General features: G+C 43.0%; 1 protein-coding gene across 1 annotated transcript in view; it reads left to right on the top strand.

The window, feature by feature from the left end:
* Positions 1-13,727: 13,727 nt before the first annotated feature.
* The window catches only part of LOC124033065 (AT-rich interactive domain-containing protein 3A-like), a gene marked incomplete in the record, with an annotated part of 189,456 nt that continues 186,072 nt past the window's right edge, over positions 13,728-17,111 (top strand). The window contains 2 exon segments of the mRNA XM_046344989.1: positions 13,728-14,262; positions 14,769-15,470. Coding sequence (XP_046200945.1) covers positions 14,224-14,262; positions 14,769-15,470 — 741 coding nt within the window.

Here is a 17,111-nt window from a genome sequence, read left to right as displayed (position 1 = left end):
ATTTCCTCTCTAGGACAGGAAATGATGTTGAAATAGTGGCAGTAACTTCCTCTGGGATAGTCCTTTAATAACATTTGGACTCCTCTGGAGAATCCCAATTGCATTTCCTTGATTCATAGCGTCCTCTCTTCTCGCCTCCATCTCAAAACCCATTGGATGAGAAGATCAGAGGTCCCTCCTCTCTAAAATGTTCATCAAATGGGGTTGGAGAAGGAGGTGAGGAGAGAGGATGCGAGGAATCAAGAAAAAGCCATTGAGATTTGCCCATTCTAATTCTAAAGTGCCATGATGTGAGTTAATGATATAATTTCTGCTGTTAATGATGTCAGATCCACTGTTAATGATGTCAGATCCACTCTTAATGATGTCAGTTCCACTCTTAATGATGTCAGATCCACTGTTAATGATGTCAGTTCCACTGTTAATGATGTCAGTTCCACTGTTAATGATGTCAGATCCACTGTTAATGATGTCAGATCCACTCTTAATGATGTCAGTTCCACTCTTAATGATGTCAGTTCCACTGTTAATGATGTCAGATCCACTGTTAATGATGTCAGATCCACTGTTAATGATGTCAGATCCACTCTTAATGATGTCAGATCCACTGTTAATGATGTCAGATCCACTCTTAATGATGTCAGATCCACTCTTAATGATGTCAGTTCCACTCTTAATGATGTCAGTTCCACTGTTAATGATGTCAGTTCTAGTCTTAATGATGTCAGTTCTAGTCTTAATGATGTCAGTTCTAGTCTTAATGATGTCAGTTCCACTCTTAATGATGTCAGATCCACTCTTAATGATGACATTATCAATTTGCTCCAACCAAATCATCTCTGGAAGATCACAGCAGACCCTAATTAAGGAGTCATTATGGTAAATGTTGAGTAACCACAGGGGTTAGCCTAATTACATCCTACACTTCTAGATGTATAATATACTGTATATCTACAGATAACCATGTCATACCGATGCTTCATAAAAACATGACTTCATTTTGTCTGGCGGTATATGATTGTGGTTCAAGATCTCTCATTTGTAGAAGTTTAGTTGCAGTTATGAATGAGTGGTTTCTTTCAAGACAATACTAAATAAAGACATGCTCTTCTAAAACACTGAAATTGCAACTTGCTCTTTGAACATCAATGAATTCCATTTGGGGTATTATTTATTATGCTGTGAAGTGAAATGTTTTATTGCGCAATAGAGTGCAATATCAATGACAACTTTAGCTTATTCATTAGATGGACTAGAATCTGTTGTTGGGCCTAACAGAAGGAATCTAATTATCTTTTGGAAACACAAGACATCTGCTATCTGCTACCTATTACCTGCTACCTATTACGTGCAAACCGCTACCTGCTATCTGCAACCTATTACCAGCTACCTGCTGTCTGCTACCTGCAACCTATTACCAGCTACCTGCCATCTGCAACCTATTACCAGCTACCTGCTGTCTGCTACCTGCAACCTATTACCAGCTACCTGCTGTCTGCTACCTGCAACCTATTACCAACTACCTGCCATCTGCAACCTATTACCTGCTACCTGCTGTCTGCTACCTATTACCTGCTACCTGCAACCTATTACCTGCTACCTATTACCTGCTAACGTCTACCTGCTATCTGCTACCTATTACTTGCTATCTGCTACCTATTACCTGCTGCCTGCCATCTGCAACCTATTACCTGCTACATATTACCTCCTACCTGCAACCTATTACCTGCTACCTATTACCTGCTAACGTCTACCTGCTATCTGCTACCTATTACTTGCTATCTGCTACCTATTACCTGCTGCCTGCTACCTGCAACCTATTACCTGCTAATCGCTACCTGCTACCTATTACCTGCTACCTGCCATCTGCAACCTATTACCTGCTACCTGCAACCTATTACCTGCTACCTATTACCTCCTACCTGCAACCTATTACCTGCTAATCGCTACCTGCAACCTACTTCAGCAGTACTGTATCATTTTAATCATTTTAGTCAATAAGATTCTTGCTACGTAGCTTAACTTTCTGAACATTCGAGACGTGTAGTCCACTTGTCATTCCAATCTCCTTTGCATTAGCGTAGCCTCTTCTGTAGCCTGTCAACTATGTGTCTGTTTATCCCTGTTCTCTCCTCTCTGCACAGACCATACAAACGCTCCTCACCGCGTGGCCGCGGCCACCCTACTCTGGTGGTCCCAGCGCGCACGACCCACGTGGAGTTCCAGGTCTCCGGTAGCCTCTGGAACTGCCAATCTGCGGTCAACAAGGCAGAGTTCATCTCAGCCTATGCCTCCCTCCAGTCCCTCGACTTCTTGGCACTGACGGAAACATGGATCACCACAGACAACACTGCTACTCCTACTGCTCTCTCTTCGTCCGCCCACGTGTTCTCGCACACCCCGAGAGCGTCTGGTCAGCGGGGTGGTGGCACCGGGATCCTCATCTCTCCCAAGTGGTCATTCTCTCTTTCTCCCCTTACCCATCTGTCTATCGCCTCCTTTGAATTCCATGCTGTCACATTTACTAGCCCTTTCAAGCTTAACATCCTTATCATTTATCGCCCTCCAGGTTCCCTCGGAGAGTTCATCAATGAGCTTGATGCCTTGATAAGCTCCTTTCCTGAGGACGGCTCACCTCTCACAGTTCTGGGCGACTTTAACCTCCCCACGTCTACCTTTGACTCTTTCCTCTCTGCCTCCTTCTTTCCACTCCTCTCCTCTTTTGACCTCACCCTCTCACCTTCCCCCTACTCACAAGGCAGGCAATACGCTCGACCTCATCTTTACTAGATGCTGTTCCTCCACTAACCTCATTGCAACTCCCCTCCAAGTCTCCGACCACTGCCTTGTATCCTTTTCCCTCTCGCTCTCATCCAACACCTCCCACACTGCCCCTACTCGGATGGTATCGCGCCGTCCCAACCTTCGCTCTCTCTCCCCGCTACTCTCTCCTCTTCCATCCTATCATCTCTTCCCTCCGCTCAAACCTTCTCCCACCTATCTCCTGATTCTGCCTCCTCAACCCCCTCTCCTCCCTCTCTGCATCCCTTGACTCTCTATGTCCCCTATCCTCCAGGCCGGCTCGGTCCTCCCCCCCCGCTCCGTGGCTCGATGACTCATTGCGAGCTCACAGAACAGGGCTCCGGGCAGCCGAGCGGAAATGGAGGAAAACTCGCCTCCCTGCGGACCTGGCATCCTTTCACTCCCTCCTCTCTACATTTTCCTCCTCTGTCTCTGCTGCTAAAGCCACTTTCTACCACGCTAAATTCCAAGCATCTGCCTCTAACCCTAGGAAGCTCTTTGCCACCTTCTCCTCCCTCCTGAATCCTCCGCCCCCCCCCTCCCCTCCTCCCTCTCTGCAGATGACTTCGTCAATCATTTTGAAAAGAAGGTCGACGACATCCGATCCTCGTTTGCTAAGTCAAACGACACCGCTGGTTCTGCTCACACTGCCCTACCCTGTGCTCTGACCTCTTTCTCCCTCTCTCTCCAGATGAAATCTCGCGTCTTGTGACGGCCGGCCGCCCAACAACCTGCCCGCTTGACCCTATCCCCTCCTCTCTTCTCCAGACCATTTCCGGAGACCTTCTCCCTTACCTCACCTCGCTCATCAACTCATCCCTGACCGCTGGCTACGTCCCTTCCGTCTTCAAGAGAGCGAGAGTTGCACCCCTTCTGAAAAAACCTACACTCGATCCCTCCGATGTCAACAATTACAGACCAGTATCCCTTCTTTCTTTTCTCTCCAAAACTCTTGAACGTGCCGTCCTTGGCCAGCTCTCCCGCTATCTCTCTCTGAATGACCTTCTTGATCCAAATCAGTCAGGTTTCAAGACTAGTCATTCAACTGAGACTGCTCTCCTCTGTATCACGGAGGCGCTCCGCACTGCTAAAGCTAACTCTCTCTCCTCTGCTCTCATCCTTCTAGATCTGTCGGCTGCCTTCGATACTGTGAACCATCAGATCCTCCTCTCCACCCTCTCCGAGTTGGGCATCTCCGGCGCGGCCCACGCTTGGATTGCGTCCTACCTGACAGGTCGCTCCTACCAGGTGGCGTGGCGAGAATCTGTCTCCTCACCACGCGCTCTCACCACTGGTGTCCCCCAGGGCTCTGTTCTTGGCCCTCTCCTATTCTCGCTATACACCAAGTTACTTGGCTCTGTCATAACCTCACATGGTCTCTCTTATCATTGCTATGCAGACGACACACAATTAATCTTCTCCTTTCCCCCTTCTGATGACCAGGTGGCGAATCGCATCTCTGCATGTCTGGCAGACATATCAGTGTGGATGACGGATCACCACCTCAAGCTGAACCTCGGCAAGACGGAGCTGCTCTTCCTCCCGGGGAAGGACTGCCCGTTCCATGATCTCGCCATCACGGTTGACAACTCCATTGTGTCCTCCTCCCAGAGCGCCAAGAACCTTGGCGTGATCCTGGACAACACCCTGTCGTTCTCAACCAACATCAAGGCGGTGGCCCGTACCTGTAGGTTCATGCTCTACAACATCCGCAGAGTACGACCCTGCCTCACACAGGAAGCGGCGCAGGTCCTAATCCAGGCACTTGTCATCTCCCGTCTGGATTACTGCAACTCGCTGTTGGCTGGGCTCCCTGCCTGTGCCATTAAACCCCTTCAACTCATCCAGAACGCCGCAGCCCGTCTGGTGTTCAACCTTCCCAAGTTCTCTCACGTCACCCCGCTCCTCCGTTCTCTCCACTGGCTTCCAGTTGAAGCTCGCATCCGCTACAAGACCATGGTGCTTGCCTACGGAGCTGTGAGGGGAACGGCACCTCAGTACCTCCAGGCTCTGATCAGGCCCTACACCCAAACAAGGGCACTGCGTTCATCCACCTCTGGCCTGCTCGCCTCCCTACCACTGAGGAAGTACAGCTCCCGCTCAGCCCAGTCAAAACTGTTCGCTGCCCTGGCCCCCCAATGGTGGAACAAACTCCCTCACGACGCCAGGACAGCGGAGTCAATCACCACCTTCCGGAGACACCTGAAACCCCACCTCTTTAAGGAATACCTAGGATAGGATAAGTAATCCCTCTCACCCCCCCCTAAGTTTTAGATGCACTATTGTTAAGTGACTGTCCCACTGGATGTCATAAGGTGAATGCACCAATTTGTAAGTCGCTCTGGATAAGAGCGTCTGCTAAATGACTTAAATGTAATGTAAATGTATTACCTGCTAATCGCTACCTGTTACCTATTACCTGCTACCTGCCATCTGCAACCTATTACCTGCTACCTGCCATCTGCAACCTATTACTTGCTACCTGCTACCTATTACCTCCTACCTGCTACCTATTACCTGCTATCTGCTACCTATTACCTGCTATCTGCTAACTGCTACCTATTACCTGCTACCTGCTACCTATTACCTGCTAACTGCTACCTATTACCTCCTACCTATTACCTGCTATCTGCTACCTATTACCTGCTAACTGCTACCTATTACCTGCTATCTGCTACCTATTACCTGCTAACTGCTACCTATTACCTGCTAACTGCTACCTATTACCTGCTACCTATTACCTGCTATCTGCTACCTATTACCTGCTAACTGCTACCTATTACCTGCTATCTGCTACCTATTACCTGCTAACTGCTACCTATTACCTGCTACATTTTACCTGCTATCTGCTGTCTGCTACCTTCTACCTATTACCTGCTACCTATTACCTGCTACCTGCTATCTGCTACAATAGAAAAATAAATATAGGACTTTACATCACAGTATAATGCTGAGAACAGAGAACATGTCAAATATATTCAATCTCTTAATGACATTCAATATTCAACCTACTTTGTTTAAAAATAGTTGGACATTTACAGTCATTTCTATGTGAATAATTTATATTTTTATCACACTACAGTTCATACAGTTGATGTTCTCCTTACAATGAACAAACCGTCTTCCCTTCAGATTAAAAGTCATCTATTTAGTCATAGAAGTATCCCTCTGTCTCTCTCTCTCTGTCCTAGAGGGATGTGGGGTCGGTAACCAGGGGACAAAACAACAAGAGGAGTTATGTTTCACATGAGGTCATCGTAATGAGATAATGGCACACAGTGATCCAGGACCAGAGTATTAGCTTCTCCACTTCATCATCATCATCACTTTTATTCACCAAGTACATTTACCCATGCCCAGAATTGACTCTGTGAAATGGTGCTGCCAGCAATAGACAAAAATATGGACAGTATACAGAGGAATTTCCGCAAAGTGAACATAGGCTTACAATATATATTATATAAATACAGTAAACACAAAGCATCAAACTTAAGCCTTTAGAATAGAACATAAGAGAATATAAGAGAACATAAGAGAATAGAACAGAAGAGAATAGAACAGAAGAGAACAGAAGAGAATAGAATAGAACAGAATAGAATAGAACAGAAGAGAATAGAACAGAATAGAACAGAAGAGAATAGAACAGAAGAGACTAGAACAGAAGAGAATAGAAGAGAACAGAAGAGAATAGAACAGAAGAGAATAGAACAGAAGAGAATAGAACAGAAGAGACTAGAACAGAAGAGAATAGAAGAGAACAGAAGAGAAGAGAACAGAAGAGAACAGAAGAGAATAGAACAGAAGAGAATAGAACAGAATAGAACAGAAGAGAACAGAAGAGAATAGAACAGAAGAGAATAGAAGAGAATAGAACAGAAGAGAACAGAAGAGAATAGAAGAGAATAGAACAGAAGAGAATAGAACAGAAGAGAACAGAAGAGAACAGAAGAGAATAGAATAGAAGAGAATAGAACAGAAGAGAATAGAACAGAATAGAATAGAACAGAAGAGAATAGAACAGAAGAGAATAGAACAGAAGAGAATAGAACAGAAGAGACTAGAACAGAAGAGAACAAAATAGAACAGAAGAGAATAGAATAGAAGAGAAGAGAACAGAAGAGAATAGAAGAGAATAGAACAGAAGAGAATAGAACAGAAGAGAACAGAAGAGAACAGAAGAGAAGAGAATAGAACAGAATAGAATAGAACAGAAGAGAATAGAACAGAAGAGAATAGAACAGAAGAGAACAGAAGAGAATAGAACAGAAGAGACTAGAACAGAAGAGAACAGAATAGAACAGAAGAGAATAGAATAGAAGAGAATAGAACAGAAGAGAATAGAACAGAAGAGAATAGAAGAGAACAGAAGAGAATAGAACAGAAGAGAATAGAACAGAAGAGAATAGAACAGAAGAGAATAGAATAGAAGAGAACAGAAGAGAATAGAAGAGAACAGAAGAGAATAGAACAGAAGAGAATAGAAGAGAACAGAAGAGAATAGAAGAGAATAGAACAGAAGAGAATAGAACAGAAGAGAATAGAACAGAAGAGAACAGAAGATAATAGAACAGAAGAGAATAGAACAGAAGAGAATAGAACAGAAGAGAACAGAAGAGAACAGAAGAGAATAGAACAGAAGAGAATAGAAGAGAACAGAAGAGAATAGAACAGAAGAGAATAGAAGAGAACAGAAGAGAATAGAACAGAAGAGAATAGAAGAGAACAGAAGAGAATAGAACAGAAGAGAATAGAACAGAAGAGAACAGAAGAGAATAGAACAGAAGAGAATAGAACAGAAGAGAATAGAACAGAAGAGAACAGAAGAGAATAGAACAGAAGAGAATAGAACAGAAGAGAATAGAACAGAAGAGAATAGAACAGAACAGAATAGAACAGAACAGAACAGAAGAGAACAGAAGAGAACAGAAGAGAATAGAACAGAAGAGAACAGAACAGAAGAGACTAGAACAGAAGAGAACAGAAGAGAACAGAAGAGAATAGAACAGAAGAGAATAGAACAGAAGAGAATAGAACAGAAGAGAACAGAAGAGAATAGAACAGAAGAGAATAGAACAGAAGAGAACAGAAGAGAATAGAACAGAAGAGAATAGAACAGAAGAGAATAGAACAGAAGAGAATAGAACAGAAGAGAACAGAAGAGAATAGAACAGAAGAGAATAGAACAGAAGAGAACAGAAGAGAACAGAAGAGAATAGAACAGAAGAGAATAGAACAGAATAGAACAGAAGAGAATAGAACAGAAGAGAACAGAAGAGAACAGAAGAGAATAGAACAGAAGAGAATAGAACAGAAGAGAATAGAACAGAATAGAACAGAATAGAACAGAAGAGAATAGAACAGAAGAGAACAGAAGAGAACAGAAGAGAATAGAACAGAAGAGAATAGAACAGAAGAGAATAGAACAGAATAGAACAGAATAGAACAGAAGAGAATAGAACAGAAGAGAATAGAACAGAAGAGAATAGAACAGAAGAGAATAGAACAGAAGAGAATAGAACAGAAGAGAATAGAACAGAATAGAACAGAATAGAACAGAAGAGAATAGAACAGAAGAGAACAGAAGAGAACAGAAGAGAATAGAACAGAAGAGAATAGAACAGAAGAGAATAGAACAGAATAGAACAGAATAGAACAGAACAGAATAGAATAGAACAGAATAGAACAGAACAGAAGAGAATAGAACAGAAGAGAATAGAACAGAAGAGAATAGAACAGAAGAGAACAGAAGAGAACAGAAGAGAATAGAACAGAAGAGAATAGAACAGAAGAGAATAGAACAGAAGAGAATAGAACAGAAGAGAATAGAACAGAACAGAATAGAACAGAAGAGAACAGAAGAGAATAGAACAGAACAGAATAGAACAGAAGAGAACAGAAGAGAATAGAACAGAAGAGAATAGAACAGAAGAGAATAGAACAGAAGAGAATAGAACAGAATAGAACAGAACAGAACAGAATAGAACAGAAGAGAACAGAAGAGAACAGAAGAGAATAGAACAGAATAGAACAGAAGAGAATAGAACAGAACAGAATAGAACAGAAGAGAATAGAACAGAAGAGAATAGAACAGAAGAGAATAGAACAGAAGAGAATAGAACAGAAGAGAATAGAACAGAATAGAACAGAACAGAATAGAACAGAAGAGAATAGAACAGAAGAGAATAGAACAGAAGAGAATAGAACAGAAGAGAATAGAACAGAATAGAACAGAAGAGAATAGAACAGAAGAGAATAGAACAGAAGAGACTAGAACTGAAGAGAACAGAACAGAAGAGAATAGAACAGAATAGAACAAAAGAGAACAGAATAGAAGATAAGAGAATGGAAGATAATATATTAGAACAGAACAGAAGATAATAGAACAGAATTGTCACGCCCTGACCTTAGTTATCTTTGTTTTCTTTATTATTTTGGTTAGGTCAGGGTGTGACGACGGTGGTATGTGTGTTTTTCTTCTAGTCTAGGTTTTTTTGTATATCTATGGGGTTTTGGTTTGTCTAGGTAAATGTAGGTCTATGGTGGCCTGAGTTGGTTCTCAATCAGAGGCAGCTGTTATTGTTGTCTCTGATTGGGGATCCTATTTAGGTTGCCATTTCCCATCTTGGTTTTGTGGGTAATTGTCTATGTGTTGTTGCCTGTCAGCACTCGTGTTATATAGCTTCACGTTCGTTTTGTTTCTTTGTTAGTATGTTTAGTGTTTTTCCTTCATTAAAAGAAGAATGTATGCTTATCACACTGTGCCTTGGTCTCCTCGTTATGACGAACGTGACAAGAATAGAACAGAAGAGAACTGAAGAGAACTGAAGAAAATAGAAATGAAGAGAATAGAACAGAAGAGAATAGAACAGAATAGAACAGAATAGAACAGAAGAGAATAGAACAGAAGAGAATAGAACAGAAGAGAATAGAACAGAAGAGACTAGAACAGAAGAGAATAGAACAGAAGAGAATAGAACAGAATAGAACAGAAGAGAACAGAACAGAAGAGAATAGAACAGAAGAGACTAGAATAGAGCAGAATATAACAGAAGAGAATAGAACAGAATAGAACAGAATACAATAGAACAGAAGAGAATAGAACAGAAGAGAACAGAATAGAACAGAAGAGAATAGAACAGAATAGAATAGAACAGAAGAGAATAGAACAGAATAGAACAGAAGAGAATAGAACAGAATAGAATAGAACAGAAGAGAATAGAACAGAATAGAACAGAAGAGAATAGAACAGAAGAGAATAGAACAGAATAGAATAGAACAGAAGAGAATAGAACAGAATAGAATAGAACAGAAGAGAATAGAACAGAATAGAACAGAAGAGAATAGAACAGAAGAGAATAGAACAGAAGAGAACAGAATAGAATAGAACAGAAGAGAATAGAACAGAAGAGAATAGAACAGAAGAGAACAGAATAGAATAGAACAGAAGAGAATAGAACAGAAGAGACCAGAAGAGAATAGAACAGAATAGAACAGAAGAGAATAGAACAGAAGAGAATAGAACAGAAGAGAACAGAATAGAATAGAACAGAAGAGAATAGAACAGAAGAGAATAGAACAGAAGAGACCAGAAGAGAATAGAACAGAATAGAACAGAAGAGAATAGAACAGAAGAGAATAGAACAGAAGAGAACAGAATAGAATAGAACAGAAGAGAATAGAACAGAATAGAATAGAAGAGAACAGAAGAGAATAGAACAGAATAGCTTTAATTTTCCCAGAGGAAACTTAGTTTGTGGCATTTATGATTAGATAGTAAACACATAACAGCACAATTGACACATGATAAATACAGCTAAACAAATGCATTATACTAGAAAAACACAGTCACTAGAATTATAAGTGTTTCCTTTGGAGTTGATCAGCACATATTTGTCTTGTACCAAAGGTATATTTAGAGACCATATGTTTTACAGTCTATGATTCAGAGTACGAAAATACAAACTGTGTTAAAATGACTGTATTCAATACTTTCACATGAACCTCTATTCTACTCCAGAACGTCAGTGTTTTCTGGTCTGCTGCTATAGGTGATGTCAACCTCATGTATTGAATGGAAACAAGTGACATCAAGCAGCGCATCAAGCAGATCGTTTTAAACACTCACAGTTTTCTTTTCCTGGTGCAGTTTGTGTTTATGATGCCCTTCGGTAGGCTTAGCTAGACCTATGTCCTCTGGTTGCGTAGTAGGCTTAGCTAGGCCTATGTCCTCTGGTTGAGTAGTAGGCTTAGCTAGGCCTATGTCCTCTGGTTGAGTAGTAGGCTTAGCTAGGCCTATGTCCTCTGGTTGAGTAGTAGGCTTAGCTAGGCCTATGTCCTCTGGTTGAGTAGTAGGCTTAGCTAGGCCTATGTCCTCTGGTTGAGTAGTAGGCTTAGCTAGGCCTATGTCCTCTGGTTGCGTAGTAGGCTTAGCTAGGCCTATGTCCTCTGGTTGAGTAGTAGGCTTAGCTAGGCCTATGTCCTCTGGTTGAGTAGTAGGCTTAGCTAGGCCTATGTCCTCTGGTTGAGTAGTAGGCTTAGCTAGGCCTATGTCCTCTGGTTGAGTAGTAGGCTTAGCTAGGCCTATGTCCTCTGGTTGAGTAGTAGGCTTAGCTAGGCCTATGTCCTCTGGTTGAGTAGTAGGCTTAGCTAGGCCTATGTCCTCTGGTTGAGTAGTAGGCTTAGCTAGGCCAATGTCCTCTGGTTCTGAGTAGTAGGCTTAGCTAGGCCTATGTCCTCTGGTTGAGTAGTAGGCTTAGCTAGGCCTATGTCCTCTGGTTGAGTAGTAGGCTTAGCTAGGCCTATGTCCTCTGGTTCTGAGTAGTAGGCTTAGCCAGGCCTATGTCCTCTGGTTCTGGGTTGTAGGCTTAGCTAGGCCTATGTTCTCTGGTTCTGGGTTGTAGGCTTAGCCAGGCCTATGTCCTCTGGTTGAGTAGTAGGCTTAGCCAGGCCTATGTCCTCTGGTTGAGTAGTAGGCTTAGCTAGACCTATGTCCTCTGGTTCTGGGTTGTAGGCTTAGCCAGGCCTATGTCCTCTGGTTGAGTAGTAGGCTTAGCTAGGCCAATGTCCTCTGGTTCTGAGTAGTAGGCTTAGCCAGGCCTATGTCCTCTGGTTCTGGGTTGTAGGCTTAGCTAGGCCTATGTCCTCTGGTTCTGAGTAGTAGGCTTAGCCAGGCCTATGTCCTCTGGTTCTGGGTTGTAGGCTTAGCTAGGCCTATGTCCTCTGGTTCTGGGTTGTAGGCTTAGCCAGGCCTATGTCCTCTGGTTGAGTAGTAGGCTTAGCCAGGCCTATGTCCTCTGGTTGAGTAGTAGGCTTAGCTAGGCCTATGTCCTCTGGTTGAGTAGTAGGCTTAGCTAGGCCTATGTCCTCTGGTTGAGTAGTAGGCTTAGCTAGGCCTATGTCCTCTGGTTGAGTAGTAGGCTTAGCTAGGCCTATGTCCTCTGGTTGCGTAGTAGGCTTAGCTAGGCCTATGTCCTCTGGTTGAGTAGTAGGCTTAGCTAGGCCTATGTCCTCTGGTTGAGTAGTAGGCTTAGCTAGGCCTATGTCCTCTGGTTGAGTAGTAGGCTTAGCTAGGCCTATGTCCTCTGGTTGAGTAGTAGGCTTAGCTAGGCCTATGTCCTCTGGTTGAGTAGTAGGCTTAGCTAGGCCTATGTCCTCTGGTTGAGTAGTAGGCTTAGCTAGGCCTATGTCCTCTGGTTGAGTAGTAGGCTTAGCTAGGCCAATGTCCTCTGGTTCTGAGTAGTAGGCTTAGCTAGGCCTATGTCCTCTGGTTGAGTAGTAGGCTTAGCTAGGCCTATGTCCTCTGGTTCTGAGTAGTAGGCTTAGCCAGGCCTATGTCCTCTGGTTCTGGGTTGTAGGCTTAGCTAGGCCTATGTCCTCTGGTTCTGGGTTGTAGGCTTAGCCAGGCCTATGTCCTCTGGTTGAGTAGTAGGCTTAGCCAGGCCTATGTCCTCTGGTTGAGTAGTAGGCTTAGCTAGGCCTATGTCCTCTGGTTCTGAGTAGTAGGCTTAGCTAGGCCTATGTCCTCTGGTTGAGTAGTAGGCTTAGCTAGGCCTATGTCCTCTGGTTGAGTAGTAGGCTTAGCTAGGCCTATGTCCACTGGTTGAGTAGTAGGCTTAGCTAGGCCTATGTCCTCTGGTTGAGTAGTAGGCTTAGCTAGGCCTATGTCCTCTGGTTGAGTAGTAGGCTTAGCTAGGCCTATGTCCTCTGGTTCTGGGTTGTAGGCTTTTGTGTCAATTAATTTACCATATGGAATGGGATCACTTTTGAGAGGTGTAATCTGTCAACATTTATACATTTAGATGGGAATTGAGTTGAGTGAAATGTTAAAAACATGCTGCCGCTGGCAATGGAGGGAATGACTAGAAGGTATCCAGATTTGGTCAAATTAACGTCAGATTTGACTTTTCGTAGCAAGTTAGGATAATTTACAAGGCAGTCTATGATAATTAATGAAGCAGGTTAGGATAATTGGGTTATCTAAAATGCAACTCAAAAAAAAAAAAAAAAATTGACGTTAATTTGACAAAAGCTGGACCCCTTCTAGCCATGACCTGCAATGGAACGAGAAACAGTTTCCCCGCTCTGACGTAAGCACGTACACCCATTTGCTTGTTCTTTTACGGAATTAAAACTTTTACGTTGAACCAAAAAACAAAAAAAAACCTAAAAGTATTTATGTCAAGAAAAACAACAACAAGAGTACGTAGGCTACGTAGTAGGCCCAGAGGTTGTGTGAAACGACTAGGTCTGTGTATATAGGACTGGGTCCAGGCTTAATAGCCTAATGAATAACAACATGTATTTATAGATTACAGAACGTGTAACCTATTAACAGACCCCTTTTGGATGGTTTCCAACACTTGGCGACGTGGGATCCGTCGGTTCTCTGCGGTTGTTAAAATGTATTTCCTAGGTCGTCAGTAGACCCTGCCCTCCGTATGTCACTGTATTGACGTGTTGTTAGCAAATGGGAGCAGAAGGGCCGATCCTTCGCTTGGAGAGGTTATTCTGACTACAGGGTTGATCCGCCTGGAGAGGTTATTCTGACTACAGGGTTGATCCGCCTGGAGAGGTTATTCTGACTACAGGGTTGATCCACCTGGAGAGGTTATTCTGACTACAGGGTTGATCCGCCTGGAGAGGTTATTCCGACTACAGGGTTGATCCTTCGCCTGGAGAGGTTATTCTGACTACAGGGTTGATCCGCCTGGAGAGGTTATTCTGATTACAGTTGCCACTTCTTGCCAAAATCTTCAGGGTTTTCGATCACTGCGACTACATTCATACACATTATTCTGTTTTCTCCAATCGAGACACGGATCCCGATGTTCAATCAGGATTCAGGAATACTTCCACATCTAACATTGAAAGGAGATACTTTGTGAAGTGTTTGATATTTCGGTCTGATCTGACTACCGAAGCATGGTTGATGACACCAGTTTAGCGACTAAATCTGCTTTGGTAAGCATCAAATTTGGTTCCTTCTCTAACCACGTTGATTAGTTGTTGTTAATAGTATGTAGATGTTTGAATCACATTTACAGTAAAGTAACTGTTGACACAACATTTAATTTTAAACTCTTCAATAGATTGATTGACACGAACGTTTCGGATGCGTTATAGAGAAATAATACCAATGGTTTAATGTTCATGTTTATTTTGTCACAGTACACACGAGCCTATTATAGCGGCATCAGCATTATACAGCGCAACATGTTACTTTGTTAGCCACGTTCATTTACGAAATACAGTAGTTTACATTGTAGTATATTTATGTTGCACTTTTAACACGTTAGAAACCACGTTTTAGGATATATCGACTCCAGTGGCCAAATACCGGTCACATCAGCATAATACGCATGGCCATGCTGTTTTTCCAGTTTATTACAACGTTATTTCTTAACAGTTTATGACTTACACTAGTTTTCATTTTTAGTGGTTATTTTTTACCCCTACGCCCTCCACAGCAAGCAGTTTTCTCCTCGACCTGCAACCTCCCCCTGCTCGTCTCCTCTGCCTCGACACACAGCCACTTCCCCGGTTCACACTCACAGTCCGACCAGCCCAACGGCGGAGGCATGAAGCTAGAGGCGGTCATGGAAAACCTCCAAAGACAGCAGGCTGCCCGCCTGGCGCTAGAAGAGAAGCTCCGTCAGGCGGAGAAAGAGAAAGACCTCCGCTCCATGGTCGACTCCCAGATCCATCAACAAGCCCTCGCCTTCCGCCACTACCAGGCAGCGGTCCGTGGCGCTTTCGCTGCGGGAATAGCGAACTCTTCTCTCGGGTTGGCGAGCTCCGCTGAACGGGAACGGGCTCTCCCTCACAGTATTGACGCTCGCAGGCACTCGGCCAAAGCCGACTCCGATATGGACGATGATCCAGAGGGCATGGACCGAGGTATAAATGATGACAACAGGGATATGGATGGAGATGGCATGGACAACGAGGGAATCGTGGACGATGAGGAGGACATAGAGGGGGCTCTCAGCCACTACCAGCCCCGCCACCCCATGCACCCCGGGGCGGGAGACTCGCCAAAGGACACACTTGTACATCTCATGTCCAGAGCCCCTCCGCCGTTCGCTGCGCCCCGGCAGTCAGAGACCCCGAGCGGGATGGCACCACAGTCTCAGCAACACGAATGGACTTACGACGAGCAATTCAAACAGGTAAAGCTGACTTCTAATAAGTAATACCTTCATATGAAACTTTACTCAACATAGACTCCACTGACTGTACTAACCCTGTTGATAACAACTCAATCTCCTTACTAAATCAGCCTAGAATGAAACCTTTACTAAGTCCAAAACACAATTGAAACGTATGTTTGACTATACAGACGTAAGATCTTAATTTCCATAGGAAATGCAAAATATGTGGCGTATTTGAGTTTTAAAAAGGCTTCAAACGTTTGTAATTTCCACTTTGAAATTTCAGACTTGATTTCCCCTCGTGAAAAAATGTATCAACCCCTACAAAAATGTCCTTTAGTTATAATCCACGTAGTCATTCACATCTGTTTTCCTTCTGCAGGATTATTTTCCTTCTATAGTAAACTGGCTCAAATTAAGATCCTACATCTGTAGCGTCTCTAGAGGATGTTCAACAGGTTGTTTGCACTCCAGAAAGTACTTAAGTTTAGGCATCTATTCTGTATGTGAAATAGAGTCGTGCGTCCTATTGGGAGGGATCGTACTGTGAGCATTTTACACCAAACGTTGAAGCATTAATTACTTTTAGATAGAACATTCCAAAACGCGATATATCCATTTTCAGAAATGTTGGTAAATTAGATTTTTATTGAAAGAGATTGGTGTGTTTTTTTTCACCATATAATCATGTCATGAGGTTGTTGAATGACAGACATGTATTTGTTTAAAATCTATCACTTCATGGTTTCATTTCAGAGAGAGAAATAATGATGTTTTTCTGCTAAATGCTAAATATCCACCTCACTCTCAGAGGAATCAGTAGTGCAGCTAGGTCTTACACAGTCTAATGTAAAAAACAACAACATTTGAATAAATAAATAACAAATCATTCAATAGATGATATGAGATCTGTATGTGAAATATTTACATTTGACATTGTAGACATTTAGCAGATGGTTTTATCCAGAGGGATTTACAGTCAGTACATTAATCTCCAGATAGCTAGGTGGACCAGTCATAGTCAGTACATTCATCTCCAGATAGCTAGGTGGACCAGTCATAGTCAGTACATTCATCTCCAGATAGCTAGGTGGACCAGTCATAGTCAGTACATTCATCTCCAGATAGCTAGGTGGACCAGTCATAGTCAGTACATTCATCTCCAGATAGCTAGGTGGACCAGTCATAGTCAGTACATTCATCTCCAGATAGCTAGGTGGACCAGTCATAGTCAGTACATTAATCTCCAGATAGCTAGGTGGACCAGTCAAAGTCAGTACATTCATCTCCAGATAGCTAGGTGGACCAGTCATAGTCAGGACATTCATCTCCAGATAGCTAGGTGGACCAGTCATAGTCAGTACATTCATCTCCAGATAGCTAGGTGGACCAGTCATAGTCAGTAAATTCATCTCCAGATAGCTAGGTGGACCAGTCACAGTCAGTACATTCATCTTCAGATAGCTAGGTGGACCAGTCATAGTCAGTACATTCATCTTCAGATAGCTAGGTGGACCAGTCAGAGTCAGTACATTCATCTTCAGATAGCTAGGTGAAACGAGCTAAGAGAAGAGCGAGAGAGAGAGAAAACAACATTTTAAAATAAGATTGCGTATGTTTTTGGCAGGAGGACAGGAAATGCAAGAAAGTAGAGCAGGT

Source organism: Oncorhynchus gorbuscha, linkage group LG04 (assembly GCF_021184085.1).
Source record: "Oncorhynchus gorbuscha isolate QuinsamMale2020 ecotype Even-year linkage group LG04, OgorEven_v1.0, whole genome shotgun sequence".
Taxonomy (NCBI): domain Eukaryota; kingdom Metazoa; phylum Chordata; class Actinopteri; order Salmoniformes; family Salmonidae; genus Oncorhynchus; species Oncorhynchus gorbuscha.
This window is presented reverse-complemented; position numbering and strand designations above follow the sequence as displayed.